A 20736-nucleotide genomic window follows, 5' to 3' on the forward strand; every position below is an offset into this window, starting at 1 on the left:
CAAGAAATGTACTCATTACCTTACCTATGTAACTGTAATCCCTCTGTACAGCATCTTTACAACAAAATAATATACATATTTTTTTATTTTTATTTTATTTATTTATTTTTTTGTCAGTCATGGGTCCTGAACTCTGGGCCTGGGCGCTGTCCCTCAGCTCTTCAGCTCAAGGCTAGCGCTCTACCACTTGAGCCATAGCGCCACTTCCAGCTTTTTCTGCTTATGTGGTGCTGATCGAACCCAGGATCTCATGCATGCAAGGCAAGCACTCTACCACTGAGCCACCTTCCCAGACCCCTAAAATAAAATTTTTAAAAAAAGAAGAAATGTACTTATTAGCTTACGTAACTTTAGCACTCTTCTGTATAATATTACAATAAAACTAAACTAAAACACCTCTGTTCAACACTTTTACCGTAAATCTAAGTTTAAAAAAAAAAAAAAAAGATTTAAGGCTGGGAATGAAGCTCAGTGGTAGAGTGCTTGCCCTGGGTTTGATTCCTCAGTAAAAAAATAAAGAACTAAAAGAGAAAAAGAGTATTTAAAAAAAATGATTTAAGGAAAAGTTCATAGTTGCATCATCCAGAAATGTACCCAAAACAGATTGAATAGTGGGTTTTTGGTGTTGGTTGTTTTTTCCTCCAAGTTTGGAATTTCTGAGGTCTAATTTCCTTCATGTTTCACTTCAAGGGAAATCCCATACTTTCACAACACTGGTTCTTAAGTTCAACATGTCTTCCAACCCATCCTCACCCCTGTGATCTTTCTTCATTGTAATCTCCTTGAGGGAACTCTTTTGGACTCTGCGGTTTTCCTCATTATTCTTGTACCCCATCGTGTTTAATGATCACATGGTGCTTCCCCTTGGGCTTTATCCTACTTTTTACCTTGCATTTTGGCCATTGACTCTACAGCCTCAACTATGCCTCTCACCTTCTCTGAGCCTTCCTTACTAATCTACAAAATATGGTGCTTTGGAAATGCTGCAATGGCTAGAAGACAGACCCAATATGAGAAGTGATACCTCTTTTCTGGCAAAAAGCCAAAACGAAACCAAATTCAAAACTACTTTGTTCCAGATTCAGCCTCCTCTGGCCTTTGTCCGTGAAGGAAATAGGAAGAAACCACAGGCCTCCTGCCCTTTGTCTCCCAACAGTAAAAAGACATCCTTCCAGATCAAGTGATTTCTCCTCCCCTCCATGACTAAGCACTTTTGCAGCCTAGGCCCCACCCTGGGATATCAGCAGAGTGCTGAGTCACGGTGGGACAGCAGCTCCTGCCCAGCCCCCACTTCCTTTTCACTCTGGAATGAGCTAGTATATTCCAGAAACAACCTACTCTTCTCTGCCTTGTAGTCCTTCCCACAGCTCCTGGCCCTGAGAGGCTGTTTTGCTGGGAGGCCAGCCAAACTCCCGCCTTCTGAAGTCATGAGGAACCAGATGGGTGTGGGAAGGCAGAAGGCCTGTCAACAAAGGCCCAAAGACCAGGCTGCATCTAGACCTTAGACCCTCAGTTCTCCTAAGACGAACAGACCCAAGCAAATACAAACTCACACCTTCCATTTTCCTCCCAGCTGGCCTCTCTCAGTGACCTCAACATAGTACAAGCTGCCCTTGTCTTGCTATGTCTCTGTCACTGCAGCTGTGCACTTATCTACCCAGCACAGTGCCCCATATGGTTTCATGAAGCCTACTTTATGGCGCAGACAGACTTCTTCCCAGTGGGGTCCAAATTTTTTTTGGGGGGGTGGGTGGGAAGGTATTGGGGCTTGAATTCAGGGCATCATGTTCTTGCTTAGCTTTTTTTTTCAAGGCTAGAGTAGAAAGCCCCACTTCAGCCATGCCTTCGAGCTTTTTTGCTGGTTAACTGGAGATAAAAGTCTCTTAGATTTGTCTGTCCAGGCTGGCTTTGATCTATAACCGTCAGATCTCAGCCTGAGTAACTAGGATTATACAGGCACAAACAGCACAGGCCAGCTTTGTACTGACTCTTGTCCTCTTGGATGTAATAGAGGCCCAGTCCAAAATCAAGATGACTTGTCCAACAGCCTCACCCTAAATCTGCATTTTAACACCCTATATATGGTGACTTTACTGGATTCCCAGTCATTTGACTGGGGGGTGGGGAGAGTCCATTTTCTAAAAACATTTGTCTCCACATAAGGTTTAGCCACTTTTTTTTATAGCATACATCCTTGCTCCTATATTTTGCCCTTTGCTGCATTTCCCAACATGCCTCCCATGGTCCCAATGGACACACTGTAAGGACATTTCCACACCTTCACATCTTTGCATCTGCTATTCCATCTACTTGGAACTGCCTTGCCTTGTCCATCTTCCTCCTCCACTTCCCCCAGTAGAAACTTTTTCTTCACATTTAGCCCCCTGACTTCCTTTCTTTTTGCCAGTCCTGGGGCTTGAACTCTGGGCCTGGGCACTGTCTCTGAGCTTTTGCTCAAGACTAGCACTCCACCCCTTGGGCCACAACACCACTTCTGGGGTTTTCTGCTTATGTGGAACTGAGGATTCTAACCCAGGGCTTCAGGCATGAAAGGCAAGCCCTCTACCACTAAGCTACCTCCCCAGCCCTATACCCCGACTTTCTATCCAGTCTACATAGAGTACCCCTGTCCAGCAGCACTTCTTGCTTACTTTATTGCAGCTGTGGCACCATTAGATCTTACTCCTAGTTTGTGCCTGGACTACCTGACCTGTAATCTACTCCATAGGTGAAGAGCAGGATAGTAGCTGGGCCCAGTGGAACATGACTCATCCCAGCGACCTTTGGGAGCCTAAAATAGGAGGATCTCAGTCCAGATCAGTCTGAGTTAAAGCAAAAACGAACAAGCAAAAACCCTCTTTTCAACTGCAATAGAGCTAAAAGAGCTGTTCAAGACTACAGTGCCTGGTGCCTGCCAGTCAAATATAAAGTCATGAATACAGGCCCCAACACTGCCAAAAATATTTACCTTTCTGGTTAGTTTTGAAATGAATAACGACCCAAGAAATCTCTGTCATTACACGGACAATTCGTCTTCATGTTCCAGTAGACTACCTTAGGACGTCTGGAAGTTCTGCTGCCAGTTGCACACTTACGAGTACCCTGAAAAGGTCTCCCGTCGACGTCCAAACTCGTGGAAGGGAGTCTGTGTGGCCTACCTCCCCTTCTGCTACCCGCAAAGGCACGGCCACAGGTGGACAAGGCCACACGCGGCGGCCTGGCGCCTGCAGGATGTCCTACACCCGCCATCTGCCCCGCAGCCCCAGCCGATCCTCCCCAAGGACACCCGCAAGGATGTCAGAGAAAGACAAAAGAGGCCATCTTGAAATGGCCTCGGCAACGGAGGAGATGGGTTTGTGCCAGATGGCTTTTTCCAGGTCTCCTCCCGCCCCCCCCCCCCCCCGTCCGTGTAACCCCGGAGCCAGCCTCCTTTCAAGTGCCCCCCCCCACCTCCCCGTGGGGATTTCCTCAAGCCCCGGGGCCACACCCGCTGCACACACGGAGCCATGTTGGCTTTCTGCAGAAACGCGGCCCCTGGTTCCCGGGGACAGAAGGGGGCGCGCCCCGGGCTCTTAGTCCCGGCTCCCCGGTGTTTCTGCCCGCAGACTTCGAGTGATTCTTTCTTTGGTATGCCCACACCTACTTCTCCCTCACCCACTCGGTGGGTGAGCCCGCCGGCGTCCCCGCCTCGGCCGCGGGGTGGGGGAAGAGGGGGCGGGAAAAACGGGGGGGCGGTCACGTGGCCCGCGCGCGCGCCACCGAGAGGGGCGGAGCTCAGTGGGCGCACGGTGCTGATTGGTCGGGACGTGTCTGACGCAAACTCCCGCTATAAATACCACACGGCCGGGCTGCCTGCGCCAGACGATCCTCGCCGAGAGTCGCCGCGGTTTCCTGCTTCAACAGTGCTTGAACGGAACCCGGCGCTCGACCCCTCCACCTCTCCCATCCCGGCCGCCCGCTCCGAGCCACCAACCTCCCGCCACCTCTTCACCGCGTCCTCGGACCGCCCCCGGGCCTCCGCCGCCACTCCAGCGCCGCGCCGCTACTCCGTCTCTCCTAGCCGCCGCCATGACGACCGCATCCCCTTCGCAGGTGCGCCAGAACTACCACCAGGACTCGGAGGCCGCCATCAACCGCCAGATCAACCTGGAGCTCTACGCCTCCTATGTCTACCTGTCCATGGTGAGCGCGGGCGACGCGGGGACCCGGCCGAGGCCGCACCCGCCCTATCCCCGGGCCCGCTGGGGACCAGGCGGGGTGGGGGTGTGGCCAGACGCGGGCCCGGGCGCCCTCTGGGTGAGAAAATGGAGGCCTCCCCGGCCCGGGAAGTCTCGAGGCGATTGGTGCTTTCCGGCTGTCCCCTAGGAGTACTCCCTCAGGCTAGACCCGTTTCTGCACACTTTTCTCCAGAGAGCCTGGTTTCCGAAACCCCACAATTGCACCGCTTTCTCCCCCCACCCCTCGCTCCCCTTTCGCCTCCCTTTACGTTCAACTTTGTGGTCAGGTTAAGAAGTTGGATTTTGCACTCTTGGACCCGGTTATTTTTCTGGTCGCCCTTAGGCCCTCTTGTCTTGTTTGGATATCCAGCTCCCGTCCCCCCCCCCCCCCGAGTATGGCAAGGACTGCTGGGTAATGGTGTCCAATAGCAACCTCTGGGGGCTGGTGGGAGGTGGTTTATCTCTTGTGTGCTTGCTTATCCGACCCTCCTGAGCAACAGTCCCTACCTCTGCTCCACTTATCTCTTAGACTCACTTGTGTGGAGGCCTTATCTCTAGAAATCTCTCTGTTACCAAAGTGCCACCATCCTTGCACTTTGGGGTACCTCTTTATCGTTTCATTGCATGAGAGTGTTGGGGTTGTGGCTCCCTAGTTATCGAAACCCATACTTTAGACATGTTCTAATGGATCTGATAAAAGTCTGGGTTTCTGTAACTGACATTCCTTCACAAAAATACCCCAAAAAAAGTTTTAAGATTGAAAGTCAAGTTTTTGCTTTTTCTTAAGTTACAACATACCACGCCCAACGGAAGAATAATTTAAATCAGCAAGCTTCCTGTATACATGGCAGTCTCATGAGCTCATTTTAACCATGTTTTAGTATAGTCAGGGTGGAGAGTTAAACTGGACAAAACAGTGCTGGGGTGAATGCCCCAGCACCCTCACTTCAGACAATGAAATTTGGCCCTGCCATAAGTTTGTTCTGAAAGAGTACAGATCCATAAGACACTGCTGATGGCAATTCCCATGATGCTGTAAAAGTTCCTTGAAGCAGTAACCTTTGAAGATCAAGTTAAGTTCTCTATTTCAGAATGAAAGTAAACTGGTGTGTTCACTATAGGAACAAAACCATCCACAGTCTTCTTACTTTGAGGAAATGCTGAGGGCCAGGGGTGCAAGCACAAGTGGTAAAGCACTTACCTATTCAAGGTCCAGAGTTCAAACACGACTGACATGAGAAAGGCAGGCTGTCAGCCATTACTACTCATGGTTGATCCCAGCTGCCTCCTTGTAGGACCTTCCAATACCTAAATGTGTTCCTGTTCTGCTCTCAGTCTTACTACTTTGACCGAGATGATGTGGCTTTGAAGAACTTTGCCAAGTATTTCCTTCACCAATCTCATGAGGAGAGAGAACATGCAGAGAAACTGATGAAGCTGCAGAACCAGAGAGGTGGCCGCATCTTCCTGCAGGATATCAAGGTGAGCAGGGGGCCGGTGGTGTGGTCTTACAAGTGAGTAGTTGCTCTTTTATGCCTACTTTCTAATGTAGGAGAATAGTAGTGAGAAAGGTATTACAGCAGACGCTGTTGCTTTGAGAAACTTAATCTTAAATTGGCTTAACTTCCTCTCATTCAGAAACCAGACCGTGATGATTGGGAAAGCGGGCTGAATGCGATGGAGTGTGCGCTGCACTTGGAAAAAAGTGTGAATCAGTCACTACTGGAACTGCACAAACTGGCCACTGACAAAAATGACCCCCACGTGAGTATTGGGAAACCTAGGGGGTACACAGAGGTAATTTTTTGCCATGGTGGCTGGGAAAGCAGATGACTACTCATTCTTCCTCGGTCTTTTTTTTTGTAGTTGTGTGACTTCATTGAGACTCATTACCTGAATGAGCAGGTGAAATCCATCAAAGAATTGGGTGACCATGTCACCAACTTGCGCAAGATGGGAGCCCCTGAATCTGGCATGGCAGAGTATCTCTTTGACAAGCACACTCTGGGAGAAAGTGATGAGAGCTAAGCCTTGGGCTGATTGCCCCAAAGCCACACGTGACTTCTGGTCACCAGGGCTGTGCATGCATGTTTGGGGTTATCATTACCTTTTCTATAAGTTGTACCAGAACATCCTAAGTTCTTTTAATTTGTACCATTCCTTCAAATAAAGAAATTTGGTACCTAGCTGTTGTGTTTGTGAAATCTGTTTTATTAAATTTCTTAGTTTAGGAACAATACCAGGTTATAGGTGTGTAAAATTCACTTAAGACTCCTGCTTCTGAATTAATTGTTCTGAGCTACTTGCTTACAGGGATTCATTCCAGCTTAGCTTACATTTTGTTACTACTGTTAAGGCATTTAGAGGCTGAAGTAATCTTCTGTGTCGATAGTTGTATGTCTGCATAACCAGATCAGAGTTCAGTGGCATGCACACTGGCAACCAGGTGTGCCCCTTAGCAAGCATTTAGGTACAGGCTTCATCCCTGTGGAAGATGTAAGAAAGGTGTGAGAAGATTTTTGTTTTGTTTTTTTTTGGAGGGGGGGTGGTTGGTCCTAGGGCTTGAACTCGGCCTGGGTGCTGTCCCTGGGAGCTCCTGCTGAAATCTAACATTTCACACTTGGGCCATTCTGGCTTTTTCTGGGTAGTTAGTTCACTGGAGATAATAGTCTCATGGACTTTCCCACCAGGGTTGGCTTCAAACAGCAATCGTAAAATCTGACTCCTGAATAGTTACTACAGGTATGAGCCACTGGCACCCAACAAAGTTAATTTTGTTAGAAAAGCTGAGGCAGATTTTGGGCCATCTTTCTTATACTAGTTGGGATAGTCTAGCCCAAGAAGCAGAACTGAAATTGTTACCCTATGTTACCCTTTGCGTTTCAATCACAAGCTGGGTGTTGTGACCACAAAAATAGCTTACAGATGTAGAAATGGGAAGTCATACTTCCTATATTGTGATTAGAATGAGGTAGAGTTTCTCACTGGGCAGAGAAGTCTAGAATCAGGAACTCTTGACAGCTGGAGGCTTAAGGAAGTAGTAAAGTTTTAGAAGTATAGGCAGGATCCCTAAAGCATTAAAAAAAATAATCCCTACCACCTGCCTGCCTTGCTTCTGGACTGGATTACTTTCCCACCTTGAAGACTAACAAGAGTCACCATCACTTAGACCCTTGAGTACAGTACATAGAGTCCCAGGCCATTCTGCACAAAATAAAGAGGGCCCTTTGATAACATTGGCCCACCTGAATCTGGTCTGCCACTCCCGGGCTTCCAGGGGAGTGGTGATAAGATCTTGGGTACAGTAAACAGCCACCCTCCTCCTCTTAAGTCCATAGTGTGAGGGACCTATATACTATGCCAGACAACTGGAGGAAGGTTGTTCACAGAGGGGAATGCAATCAACCTGCTTTGGGAGGACATACCTGTTCTCCAAGGCTGAGAAGGGATCTGTGTGATCTTTGAGTATAGTGTGTCGATTTCTTGGTGATTGCTCCAGAAAAGGGTCTCTGAGGTAATTCTTGGGGATCTCTGGCATATGGTTTAGATTAAACTCCACAGTTTTTTTCCTCATGTGACCTTGGTGCGCCATCAAAGTCTCATCATCTGGGAGCAATTCAAAACTTTCCTTGGCCTCAGAAGTCACAGGATTTAAAAGGCTTTGGTCTTCTGTGTCTGTGCCTGCCATACTGTGAAGCCTCAAGGGTACTGATGGCTCTGGGGGAAAGACAATGGGGGTGTGGCTGAGGGGTGTCTGAGGGGCACTGTGGTAGCCTGGCCTCTCATAGAATGATGCCGCTTTGAGCGCATCCACCCCCTTAAGTCTCCAAGCTTTGCTGTCTTCTTGTCCCCTTGGATGTTGCTTGGCATTGGTGGGCCGGCCCTCCAGGTACGATTCCTTCCTGGACCTTAGTAGCTTGCTCTTGGAGTCTGTCCTGGGAAGACAGTGGTCATGGGACTGCAGCCCTAGGAAGCAGCCAATGATGTCATTGTGAGTGTCCTCCTGGTTTGGCTGAAACTCCATCTCTTCTTTCTGCAGGCTGGCAATAAAAAGAACGGAGACAGTCAGGTCTGAGTGGGTAGACAAAAGCTGACCTTCCCTCCCTGGGTCTGGAGCCAAAGCCACCCATGCATGTGTGCGTGAGTATGTGTGTGTGTGTGTGTAATTACTGTTTCACTCAAGACTAGTGCTCTACCACTTGAGCTACAGCTCTACTTCTGGCTTTTTAGTAGTTCGTCAGAGATCATTTTCACAAACTTTACTGTCCTAGCTAACTTCAAACTACAATCTTCAGATCTCAGCCCCCTGAGTAGCTAGGATTATTGGCATGAGCCACCAGCACCTGGCTCTGTCTTCTTCCAATGAATGGCCCAACTCTCCCCTGACATCCCGCAACTCCTTCCAGGCCCACTTCCTCTCACTATTCTGTCTCCTTGTCCACTGTTAACTTACAACTCCCAAGCCTGGCATGTAAGAGTATCTTCCAGCTAAAACCTCTAACCCCAGGCAAAAGGAACTCCTGGTCCCCCTGGGCCATTCACAGTAGGTCCAAGAGTGACAATCCCTTGAGCAAGACAAAGGGATTTGTGGTTCCTCAAGGGATTTTTTTTGTTTGTTTGTTTCCGGTCGTGGGGCCTGAACTCTGGGCCTGGGCGCTGTCCCTCAGCTCTTCAGCTCAAGGCTAGCACTCTACCACTTGGCGCTGTCCCTCAGCTCTTCAGCTCAAGGCTAGCACTCTACCACGAGCTACAGCACCACTTCTGGCTTTTTTCTTATGTGGTGCTGAGGAATCAAACCCAGGGCCTCGAGCATGCTCTACCACTGAGCCACCTTCCCAGCCCCTCCTCAAGGGATTTTTAGAAGCAACACCTGCCAAGAAAGACATTTGGCTTCTTCGCAGCAGACCTGCTGTGGCCCCAAGACCTTCCCTCTGCAAGAGAGAGCTCACCTACTCCAGAGCGGCCTGCCCTTGCCCACCTCCAAGTCCTCCGTGCTCCAAGGCCTAACTTTAGGCTCAGGAAGCCTCCCACCCACCCACCCAAAGGCAATCTCCATTCTCCATCCTGTCCCTTCCTAAGCATTCTCTTCTCTATGCCTTGTTCCCAGAGTTTGGGGCCTTGAGTATTACTACACACTTGTGTGTTCCTTGCAGGCAACATCTATGCACTGTTTATTCTGTCATCTGCCCTCCCCTCCCCACCCTAACCTTCAAATGTGGGGGTGCAGACAATGGAAGGCTCCAAGGCAACCTGCAGAAATGTTTCTGACCTAAGCAAACTGAAATGGGACTTGGCAGAGGAAATTGGGTCAGTACTGGGGCCTGAACTCAGGGCCCAAGCACCGTTTCTTAGCTTTTTCACTCAAGGCTATTGGTGCTCTACCACTTGAACCACAACTCCAATTCCAGCTCTTCGGTGGCTAGAGAGAAGGGTCTTACAGACTTTCCTATCTAGGCTGGCTTTGAACTGCAATCCTCAGATATCAGCCTCCTGAGGAGCTAGGATTATAGACACGAGCCACCAGTGTCTGGCTTACAAAGTGTACCTAGGAGGTGCTGAATGGCCCTGCTCCTGTTAAGCTCCCAGTTTGTCAGAAAGCAAAGATCAGAACAGAGTCAGGGAACAGGTTCTAAGTTCCCACTGGGTGCTCAGCCACCCTTGAGCATGTCTCTTTTCTCTCCGGGCCTCAGCTGTGGTATAAGAATGCAATGGTTGGGGCTGGGAAGGTGGCTCAGTGGTAGAGCACTTGCCTTGCATGCATGAGGCACTGGGTTCGATTCCTTAGCACCACATAAGCAAAAAGAAAAAAGCTGGAAGTGGTGCTGTGGCTCAAGTGGTAGAGCGCTAGCCTTGAGCTGAAGAGCTGAGGGACAGCGCCCAAGCCGAGTTCAGGCCCCATGACTGGACCCCCCCCCAAAAAAAAAAAAAAGAATGCAATGGTTGCAGGGCATGGTGGCTCTGGCCTGTAATCCTAGCTACTCAGGAGGCTAAGATCTGAGGATCATGGTTCAAAGTCAGCTCAGGCAGAAAAGGCCATGAGATTCTTACCTCCAATAAGCCACTCAGAAAACTGGAAGTGGTGCTGTGTCTCAAGTGGTAGAGCGCTAGCCTTGAGCTGAAGAGCTGAGAGAGCACCCAGGCTCAGAGTTCCAGCCCCATGACCGACAAAAGAAAAAAAAAATGTGATGGTAGGACTGGGAATGTGGCTTAGTGGTAGAGTGCCTGTCTAGCATACTGAAGCCCTAGGTTCTATGCCTCAGTACCACATAAACAGAAAAAGCCAGAAGTGGTGTTGTGGCTCAATTGGTGGAGTGCTAGCTTTGAGCAAAAGATGCTCAAGGACAGTGCCCAGGCCGTGAGTTCAAGCCCCAGGACTGGCAAAAAAAAAAAGAATGAGATGGTAGAGGCAGACATACCGGGCTCAGATGTGCCCTTTGCTAGCTATGTGGCTTTGGACCAGACAGCTTAGCTAACCTCTTTGAACTTGTACCTAATTGTCTGAAAACTGGACATAACAAACTAGCATAATTGGGGAGGAAAAACAAAGGCAATTTATGTTTCTGAAGAGCCTCCTATGTTGCCTGGCCCTTATTAGGCATCTTAATTATATATTATTAACAAAGGCTATTCTGGGCTGGGAAGGTGGCTCAATGGTAGAGCGCTTGCCTTGCATGCATGAGGCCCTGGGTTCGATTCCTCAGCACCACATAAGCAGAAAAAAAAAAAAAAAATCCAGAAGTGCCACTGTGGCGCAAGTGGTAGAGTGCTAGCCTTGAGCTGAAGGGCTTAGGGATAGCGCCCAGGCCCAGAGTTCAGGCCCCAAGATTGGACCAAAAAAAGGCTATTCTAAGTTGCTAAGAAACCTGCACCTCAGGGATTTCCCACCAAGTTTCTGGCACAGCTCACCTGATATTGAAGGTAGAACCCAAAAAGGAAGGTTGGCGTGACTGAGCAGAGGCAGCCGTGTAGGGGGGATGAGGTTCCATCTCATTCCAGTACATGTCCCGTTCCAAAGGAGGCAAGTCCTGGTGCATTTCATCCACAGACAACAAGGACACCTGGTCTCCAGCGACAGAGGGGGCAATCCAATAGACAGTTCAGCCTGGGCAGTACCATGCACTTACCTAATGACTTAGTGAAGTCACTTTTCTTTCCCCCCCTCTGTGGACCTACCTCAACAGATGCTTCCTTCTATCCTCAAAAGTGGAGATGAGCCTAACAGTGACTCACACCTGTAATCCTAGCTACTTGGAAACTTGATATTGAGAGGATTGTGTTTCCAGGCCAGCCTGGGTAGAAAAGTTCACAGAAATCCCCCATCTCAACCAAGAAGAAAGCTGGGTGCAGTGGTACATGCCTGCCATCCCAGCTATGAAAGAAGCACAAATAGGAGCACTGTGGTCCAAGCCAGCCCAGGCAAAAAGTGAGACCCTACTAGAAAAACAACAAAAGCACAAAGGACTAAGGGCACGGCTCAAATAAATGGCAGGGCACCTATCTAGCAAGTGTAAAGCCTTGAGTTTAAATCTCAGTGCTAACACACACACACACACACACACACACAGAGTTGAGGTGAGAATTCTGTGAGCGAATGATTGGCTATGAAGGGGGTTGGGACTGGGCACAGTTCACTATAAGGCATCCTACAGAACTGTGGGGGACCACCCCCCCTCCTTGGGTCCAGCTTGGGATGGCTCCATAATGTGTCCTCCCTCCCTTCCCCCATACCTGCAAGTTCCTGTCAATGATCCAATTGGTCTCAAAATCATCATCATCCTCTCCAAAGGGGTTGATGAGCTGCTCTGCCACCTTGGGGGACAGATGGGACCCTGGGAACCCTGAGTCAAACCTCCTGAAGCTCTGTTCCCCATTCTTTTTTTTTTTTTTTGGTCATGGGGTTTAAACTCAGGGCCTGGGTGCTGTCCTTCAGCTCTTCAGCTCAAGGCTAGTGCTCTACCACTTGAGCCACAGGGTCACTTCCGGTTTTCTGAGTGCTTTATTGGAGATAAGAGTTTCACAGCTTTTCCTGCCCGAGCTGGCTTTGAACCGTGATCCTCAGATCTCAGCCTCCTGAGTGGCTAGGATTACAGGTGTGAGCCAACAACACCCAGCTCTGTTCCCCATTCTTAACTCTTAGAGCCTATTATCTCCACATCTGCCTGACAAGGTGTCTTCAAAGCCACAGCATATGGCCAGGGGCCAGGGGCTCAGGCCTGTAATCCTAGCTACTGACTCAGGAGGCTGAGATATTAAGATCAGGGTTCACCTGGCTGTGACCACTCCAGCCAGGGTCCCGGCCTGGTGGGTGTGGGAAGGACTCACTTTCAGCCAGCCCATGTAGAAGAAGAACTGCAGGAATGTGTACAGAGGCACAATGAGGTCCATCTCATGGCCTGGGTAGGCCTTGGCTGGGTTCAGAAATTGCCGCCCCACTAGACAAGCCAGGAAAAAGCTGTACACTGCCACCGTCACCACCTGGAAGGGATGGGGGTGGGGGGGACTGAGCAGGGACTTCCCAGACTAAAGAGTTCTCAGGGTGAGAGTCTTAAGCTTTGTTCTGACTTTCACCCGGTTTCTCCTCTTTAAGATGGGTACCAATGGCTCTGCCTATAATCTTAGCTACCCAAGAGGCTGGGATCCAGAGAATTACAGTGAGACTCTAGCTCCAATTAATCAGAAAAAATTCCAGACTGGCCAGGCGCTGGTGGCTCACACCTGTCATCCTAGCTACTCAGGAGGCTGAGATCAGAGGATCGAGGTTCAAAGCCAGCCTGGGCAGGAAAGTCAGTGAGACTCTTATCTCCAATAAATCACCAGAAAACCACAAGTGGCGCTGTGGCTCAATTGGTAGAGCGCTCGCCTGGAGCTGAAGAGCTGAGGGACAGCACCCAGGCCCAGAGTTCAAGCCCCATGACCAACAAAAAACAATGCCAGACTGGAGGCATGGTTAATAGCATAGCATGCCAGCTGTGAGTGAGAATGTTGAATGAACACTTAAGGCCCTCAGTTCAAACCTCAGTTACCCCCCCCACACACACACACACAGCTCCAACACACACAGATGAAGATAATCAGTGTCTCTATGAGGCTGGACCAGGCAGGAACCTGAATGCTTTGGACTTGGCATGAAATAGAACCTTCACATTCCAGACACAACTACCAGCATGACCCCCCCACCCCGCCCCCAGCCTCTAGGATGAGTCCACTTCCTGGGGGCTTCCTGGCCTCCATTTCCTAAAGGAACGCACCTTCACCAGCCTAGCTCTCACCTGCGTGTACACTAGTGGGACACTGATCCAGTCATAGGCATACAGGTGTCCACACTGAGTTCTCAAGGTGCTCATCTCCTAGGGGGCAGAAAAGGAAGGAAGGATGGGGTTCTGATACTACCTGTTCCCCCAAGCTCATCTTCAGCTCTTCCTAGTCGGGTGTTCATGGAACAACCCTGACTTTGTTGCCACAAACCGTTCATTAACCTCCCTCTGCCAGTTTCCTTATCTAGCACCAAGGAGCCAGGATGTCACAGGCTCACTTAGAGAGGCATGGAAGGGGCATTTGGAGAAGGGCCATCTTGGGCTGTGGAATCCTGTGAGGAAAAAAGGAAGATCCTCGGGGGCTGCAGCTTTCTCTGTGGAGGAAATCTTGTTCTACCAGAGGCTCCACCCTTCCGGCTGCATCCCAGCCCCATCTGTGTAATGGGCTCACATTCAGCAGGCTCTGGAGCAGAATGGGGTCCCGGATTCGACCTCCAAGCCAGGCCTTCATGGACAGGTTGGCAAACCACACCCAGGGCACCCAGAACATGTTGTGTGACAGGCTCAACTTCTCCAACTGCTTGTATTCTGCAGGGGTCATAAAGCCTGCAGAGAAGAGCGAAGACAGCAACAGACGGGAGGAACTGCGGAAGAGGTGACTGGCACTAAGGCCCTTCTGAGCCCATAAGGATATGTGTACTTCTTTATTATCCTCTTTCTTTTTTATATTTTTAATTAAAATTTTTATTGTTATTCTAAAGATGATGTACAAAGGGGTTAACAGTTACATAAGTCAAGTGAAGAGTACATTTCTTCTTTTTTTTTTTTTGTAGGTCATGGAGCTTGAACTCTGGGCCTGAGCTCTGTCCCTCAGCAATTCAGCTCAAGGCTAGCATTCTACTACTTGATCTACAGCGCCACTTCCGGTTTTCTGGTGGTTTATTGGAGATAAGAATTTCACGGACTTTCCTGCCCAGGCTGACTTTGAACTGTGATCCTCAGATCTCAGCCTCCTGAGTAGCTAGGATTACAGATGTGAGCCACTGGCTCCCAGCTGAGTACATTTCTTTATGAATGATGTCATCCCTTCCCTTGCTCTCACCCAGTTCTTCCCTCCCATCCCCACCCACAAGTTGTATAGTTTCATTTTTAACAGTGTCTAGTAAGTCCCACTGCTGCATTTGTTCACCCTTTGTCCCTCCATTTCTCTTCCTTCTTTCCTTCCTTCCTTCCTTCCTTCCTTCCTCTCTCTCTCCTCCTCCCTCTCTCTCTTTCTTTTTCTTTCTTTTTTTCCAGTCCTAGGGCTTGAACTCAGAGCCTGGGCATTGTCCCTGAGCTTCTTTCGCTCAAAGCTAGCACTCTACCACTTGAGCCACAGTGCCATTTCCGGCTTTTTCTGTTTATGTGGTACTGAGGAATCAAACCCAGAGCTTTAAGTATGCAAAACTAGCATTCTACCGCTGAGCCACATTTCCAGCCCCTTATCCTCCATTTCCATGCACCTCCTTACCCTCCCAAAGACAGATAAATGAACAAACAAGACAAAAGGAAAAGCAAACAAAACCAGCAAATGGAAAACAAAAAAACTTCCATTTCCTGGAGATTATTCTCTTTCTTTGAACAAATACATTGCCATCTGCTGATTTTGGCTGAGCACGAGGGACAGGCTGTGTTAATGTCCAGAGTCAACTTAGGGCAAGGCCTCCCCAGAGATCGGAACAGAGTGAGGCAGATCCAAGACCCTCAATCCTTTCCCAAGTCCCCGGGGCTCCTTCCCTTATCACAGGAAAGTCCTTGACCCTGCTTCAAACCCTGGCCTGGCCCCACTTTCCAGCTCATGCCCCGCCCCCAGATGCTGGCCCCACCCCCTTGCCCTCCACTCAATCCTCAAATCTGAGAGACTCTGGCTCCACCCACCGTCCGCTCCCGCCAGCCACTCAGGCTCTGGCCCCGCCCACCCACCTACTTGTGCCCCGCCCGCACAGCCTCACGCCCCGCCCTCGCGGCCACGCCCACGCGCCCACCTGCGTGCACCAGGTGCTGGAGGCTGGGGAAGCGCTTGTAGACGGCGGTGCTGACGCTGCGCAGGATGAGCGCGCTGCCCAGGTTGGCGTAGCGGATGAGTGTGCGCCGCAGCAGCCGGCCCTGCTCGTCCTTGCCCTCCACGAAGCCCGACACCTGGCTCATGAGGCGATCGAGCCACGGCACGTTCTCATACTGGTTCCACCAGCGGGTCACCACCAGCGTCACGTAAAAACCTGGGGCACGCGGGGCGAGGGGCCGGGCTGTGGCCAGAGACCGGCGCCGGCTGAGGCCTGGCTTCCTCCATCTTTCTGATGAGAGCGGCCCAGCCCAGCCTTCCTGGCATGGGGAGGCAATCAAAGCCTCCTTTCCTGAAGGCCCGCAAGCCTCGATTGCTGGGGCCCCAGAAATCCTACAGACAGCTGCCGGCGGGGGCTCCAGGCTCCTCCCTTGAGCGCCAACAGCAAGACGTCCTTCCTAATATCTACCTTTACCTGAGGGACACAGAGGCACTCCTGACTCCCTCCTGCCCTCCTTTCCCAGCTCCTCCTGGTCAGCCCCAGGGTCTAGGTGGAGCCTGCAGAGGCCTGGGGCCGGGGGCCAGCCGAAGGGAGCACTCACCCAGCACGAAGGAAATGGGGATGAGCTGAATGTAGCTGTCACAATGCAGAGCCAGCTTCTCAAACAGGAGCTGCTGGTCCTGGGAGAGAGCCAGCCTGGGGGCAGGGCATGGGGGTGAGTGGGCACGGTGAGGAGATGGTAGGTCCAGCTTCGCCGTGGAGCTGTCCCTTCCACGAGGCCTGGACCCAGAGCCCTTCCTCTACCTGAGCCAGGACAAATGACAGCAGGTGATGAGCCGGCCCTAGTGCAATTCCTGCACAAATCCTCCTCTGACCATTGACTGAGGAGTAGAAAGATGGGCCAGCTCTGGGCAACAGAGATTCTTTTTAAAAATCAAGGAGCCAGCATTCAAAATCAGGTTGAGATTGATCTGGAGAATCGTGATTCAAAGCAGAAAAGTCCATCAGACACCATCGCCAATTCACTAGCACAACTGCAAGACCAGAGGCATGTCTCAAGTGGTAGAATGCCAGCGTTGAGTGAAAAAGTTCAGGATAGTGCCTAGACCCTGAGTTCAAGCTCCAGTACTGAGACCATAAAGAAGAAGGAGAAAGAGGAGGGGATGGGGACAGGAGGAAGAAGAAGAAGGAAGGAAGGGAGGGCCAGTAAACTGCTCTTAAAAAAAAAAAAAAAAAAACTCAAACTGGGGCTGGGAATGTGGCTTAGTGGTAGAGTGCTTGCCTATCATACATGAAGCCCTGGGCTCCATTCTTCAGGACCACATACACAGAAAAAGTCAGAAATGGTGCTGTGGCTCAAGTGGTAGAGTGCTAACCTTAAGCAAAAGAAGCTCAGGGACAGAGCCCAGGCCCTGAGTTCAAGCCCCAGGACTGGCAACAAACAAACAAACAAAACTCAGACTGGCTGAGATGGTGTGGGGTCCTATGAACTCTTGCCTGGCTGGCTTGAACCATGATCCTTTCTATCTCAACTTCCTGAATAGTGAGGAGATGGGCATGAAGCTACCCCACCAGGATGTTACTTATTTTGGTAAAAAGTCTATCCAAAGCTGGACGCTGGTGGCTCACGCCTGTAATCCTAGCTACTCAGGAGGCTGAGATCTGAGGATCGCGGTTCAAAGCCAGCCCGGGCAGGAGAGACTGTGAGACTCCTATCTCCAATAAACCACCAGAAAATCGGAAGTGGCGCTGTAGCTCAAGTGGTAGAGCGCTCGCCTTCAGCTGAAGAGCTGAGGGACAGCGCCCAGGCCCAGAGTTCAAGCCCCATGACGGACAAAAAAAAAAAAAGTCTATCCAAAAAAAAAATCTAGGCAGGCACTGATGACTCACACCCATGACCAACAATAAAATAATAAAATAATTCTAGGTATTCGATAGTTACCAATACATTCTAGTCATTAATACACTTTCTCACCTTAAAATGTAGCATATATTCTGCAGTTGTATTCATCCTTCTCTCCTACATTTTATTGTTTAGTTTTATCAAAATATATGTGTATATATATACATATATATATATACACAAAGATATATATATACATATATATATATGTATATATATATATATATACATATATATATATGTATGTGTGTGTGTGTGTGTGTGTGTACCGGTTCTGGGGCTTGAACTGAGGCCTGAGCTTTTTTTTGTTTTGTTTTGTTTTGTTTTTTGGGTCCGGTCATGGGGCTTGAACTCTGGGCCTGGGCACTGTCCCTCAGCTCTTCAGTTCAAGGCTAGCGCTCTACCACTTGAGCCACAGCGCCACTTCCAGCTTTTTTCTTTTTGCTTATGTGGTGCTGAGGAATCGAACCCAGGGCCTCAGGCATGCAAGGCAAGCGCTCTACCACTGAGCCACCTTTCCAGCCCCAGCCTGAGCTTTTTTTGCTCAAGGTTAACACTCTACTACTAGACCCACAGCTCCACTTCCAGCTTTTCAGTGGGTCTTTAAATTTTTTTTTATTGTTATTGTAAAGGTGATGTACAGAGGATTTACAGCTTTTTTTTTTTTTTAGTTCTTTAGAGATAAGAGTCTCATACCTAGGCTGACTTTGAACCATGATCCTCAGATCTTAGCCTCCTGAGTAGCTAGGGTTACAAGCATGATCTACCAGCACCTAATGAAGTACATATCTATTTCAAATGCACAGTCAGAGCCTGAAAGCCTGTAGGAGAGACTCATAAAATGGGCAGACCCGGTGAGACTAGCTCAAGCCTGAGGTACAGAGTGCTCCCTGGGTTGGAACAGGGCTTGAGGTACTCCTAACCTCAAGCTCCTATCTTCCTAGTCTGATTTTTGTGTTTTGTTCTTCCTGTGTTAGGAATGCAAATCCAGGCACTGTGCATGTTCTAGGTGACACCTCAACCCTCAGTCTGACTTCTTGTCTCTCATCAGCTCTCCAAGGCTTGGCCAAGATGTTAGCGCAGCCTTATAGCTAACTGGCACTGACTGGGAGAAGCCTCAAACTTGCCCTGGCCCCCTCCCTCCCAGGCCCAGGCCCCAGCCCCACCACCCATACCTGTAGATGAAGCGGATGGCATAGTAGCAGAACAGAAAGATGAGGAACTCGCCATAGAGCAGCTTGTAGATGCTGCCCCTCCAGCACAGCAGCAGGCGCCAGAAAGAGCCCAGACGGGCATTGGCTACTTGGTTTGTATAGGTGATGGTCATGGCCAGACACCGGGCTGCTGCGGATGCACGTGGGTCCTGGTGAACGAGCAGATGGTGACTTTGGTAGAGATCACAAGCCAACTTCCTGTCTGGAAGGCTTGTGTGACTTTGGCCAGGATCCTGCCCCGGGCCTTGACTTTGGGAGAGGAATGAGGTGGGAACCCAGGAAATCAAAGCCAGAGGCTGCCTCCCCAGCCTTGGCAGGGAAACCCAGGCCTGTGAATTGCTAGGGACCTCTAAGTTGTACGATGATGTAGGCATTGAGCTCAGCCACTCAGAGCCAGGCAGGGTTCTGACTTTGTCTTGTTCACCAACTTCCCCACGCTCCCTCAACCTCTCTGAAGTGAGACATAGGCAAGGGGCCCAGTCAGTTTTCATCACTGTGTCCCTATTCCTAGCACAGGGCCTGGCTAGAGAGGATGTCCACTAGTGACCTCACGGTCTTTCCACTTGCTGATTCAGCTACCTAGGGGGTAGCATGGCTCATTCCCACTTCAGGTCACCTTTCCTCCCCCCCATCATCCTACTGAGAACGATGCCCCATCGCCACCAGCCTGTCCTCTTGGCTGGCCTGATTTTCAACACAGCATGTGTCCCGACACAAAATTCTATTAGACAGGATATCTGCATGCAGTTTGCCATGTGTGTCTCTTCCCACCAGAAGCTTCCATGTGTTCGCAGAGCAGATCCTCAGTAAAAACTCATGAAAGCAATAATTGACCCTTTCCCCCTCCTCCATTTGTCTTTAATGCTACCCCAAACTGGCTATTTCCCTGGACCTTGAACACACCAAGGTAATTCCCACCCAGGACCTTTTCACACCCACAGGTGCTGCCCGTGCATACGCAAGGGAAGTCATCCATCCCCTAAAGGCTCTCAAAGCCCTAGCCCTTTCTACCCAGGGTACCCCCTACTCACAGGTAGGGCTCCAGGCTGCTTGAGTGATCCCACGAAAGGTCTGGCCACTGGGATGACCGCACTCTCTGAGACCCTGTGGCCAGTGCCCCTACCCACACTTAGAGGCCAGCACTGCCCACGTCCATGTGTACCAAGGGGTCAGCTGACGGCATAAACCAGGGCCTCCACAAAGACTTCCTTATCTTGGCTCCTTTTCTTGTAATCTGCTCAGAAGCAGCAGCCAGCACAGCCTGGCCAAGGCCCCTCTAATTCCTTCCTGGGGAAGTCCCCCTAAGACCAAGGCCCTGGAATCCAAGAGTTTGAGTCTGCACCCACAATCTCCTGTCCTGACCCCTGAGATCTTGCAGGGAAGAAGTGGGGGAAGGGGGGCAGGGCTGAGCCTCAGGCCTCATCTCCTGTGTCAGAGCTGCCTGGGGACAGGGCTTTGGCAGTCTCATTGGCCATGCAAAAGCCAATCTGGGTTATAGTGAGAAGTCCTGGCTTCTGTGTGCTGCCTTTGGGCCGGCCTCCTCTCCTCTTTGCCTCAGTGTCCCCGTGTGAAACGGTTGGTAGTGTTACTTTGGAATTTCATCATGTTAGTAAGAGTGATAGAATTCTGCACACAAGGGTGAGGAGCTCTGATTGGCTGATGGTGACATCACAGGCCTCTCAGGCTGTGATTGGTTGGAAGGGCTGGTTAGGCGGGACTTCAGAGCTAGGGTAGGCGACCAGGGCCTGAGAGCCCAGCCTAGAGAGCCCTCTTGTGTGACCTGATGGGTGTGTCCAGGGGCTTGTGCTGCTGGCTCCCAGCCACCCAGAGCAGACGGCCAAGGCTGTAGATCCCCAGGGGTGCAGATCTCTAAGGGAGGCAGTTAGCATCTGAAGCTTATTTGATCCGTTACTCCCCTTCCAGACTTCTTCTAAGGCTCTGGTGGTATCTACAACCTGCTCATCTTACATTGCGTGGCTGGTCTACAGGGTGTGTATGAAACTTGCTGCTTCTCTACAATCAGCTCCTGAATTTTTTCCAAGCACTACAGGGGTTTGGGGTGTGAGTGGTTTGGGGACTGCATTTCCAAAGGCCCTGATTTACAAC

At 50.2% G+C, this 20736-nt stretch overlaps 2 protein-coding genes and 1 long non-coding RNA gene across 3 annotated transcripts; 2 read left to right on the top strand and 1 right to left on the bottom strand.

Annotated features, from left to right (window-relative positions):
- Positions 1-3984: 3984 nt before the first annotated feature.
- Positions 3985-6403, top strand: Fth1 (ferritin heavy chain 1). The gene is made up of 4 exons (XM_070032155.1): positions 3985-4182; positions 5553-5699; positions 5856-5981; positions 6084-6403. Exons 1-4 carry the CDS (start codon positions 4069-4071, stop codon positions 6243-6245), a joined length of 549 nt encoding a protein of 182 aa, XP_069888256.1. The 5' UTR covers positions 3985-4068; the 3' UTR covers positions 6246-6403.
- A 94-nt stretch (positions 6404-6497) lies between these two features.
- On the bottom strand, positions 6498-19734 carry Best1 (bestrophin 1). The gene is made up of 11 exons (XM_070031779.1): positions 19662-19734; positions 18592-18779; positions 16115-16209; positions 15496-15729; positions 13923-14077; positions 13487-13564; positions 12540-12692; positions 11946-12026; positions 11124-11275; positions 7643-8257; positions 6498-6702 (listed from the first exon to the last, which is right to left on the bottom strand). The coding sequence occupies exons 2-11, from the start codon at positions 18741-18743 to the stop codon at positions 6684-6686; spliced, it is 1734 nt and encodes a 577-aa protein (XP_069887880.1). The 5' UTR covers positions 18744-18779; positions 19662-19734; the 3' UTR covers positions 6498-6683.
- On the top strand, positions 8159-15099 carry LOC138833517 (uncharacterized). The gene is made up of 3 exons (XR_011373943.1): positions 8159-8353; positions 14066-14126; positions 14305-15099. It is a non-coding gene; the product is annotated as an uncharacterized lncRNA (long non-coding RNA).
- Positions 19735-20736: the final 1002 nt, after the last annotated feature.

This window comes from Dipodomys merriami, unplaced genomic scaffold, assembly GCF_024711535.1.
Source record: "Dipodomys merriami isolate MVZ:Mamm:240054 unplaced genomic scaffold, mDipMer1.0.p SCAF_21, whole genome shotgun sequence".
Lineage (NCBI taxonomy): Eukaryota > Metazoa > Chordata > Mammalia > Rodentia > Heteromyidae > Dipodomys > Dipodomys merriami.

What these genes read in the sequence shown, in the direction of transcription:
- Fth1 (XM_070032155.1), top strand. Translation starts at nt 4,069, where the DNA reads ATGACGACCGCATCCCCTTCGCAGGTGCGCCAGAACTACCACCAGGAC. An exon ending in CCTATGTCTACCTGTCCATG is followed by an intron (nt 4,183 to 5,552) that starts GTGAGCGCGGGC and finishes TTCTGCTCTCAG; the next exon opens with TCTTACTACTTTGACCGAGA. An exon ending in TCTTCCTGCAGGATATCAAG is followed by an intron (nt 5,700 to 5,855) that starts GTGAGCAGGGGG and finishes CCTCTCATTCAG; the next exon opens with AAACCAGACCGTGATGATTG.
- Best1 (XM_070031779.1), bottom strand. Translation starts at nt 18,743, where the DNA reads ATGACCATCACCTATACAAACCAAGTAGCCAATGCCCGTCTGGGCTCT. An exon ending in TGCTCCAGAGCCTGCTGAAT is followed by an intron (nt 13,565 to 13,922) that starts GTGAGCCCATTA and finishes TCTGCCCCCTAG; the next exon opens with GAGATGAGCACCTTGAGAAC. An exon ending in TCCCACTAGTGTACACGCAG is followed by an intron (nt 12,693 to 13,486) that starts GTGAGAGCTAGG and finishes CATCCCTTCCAG; the next exon opens with GTGGTGACGGTGGCAGTGTA.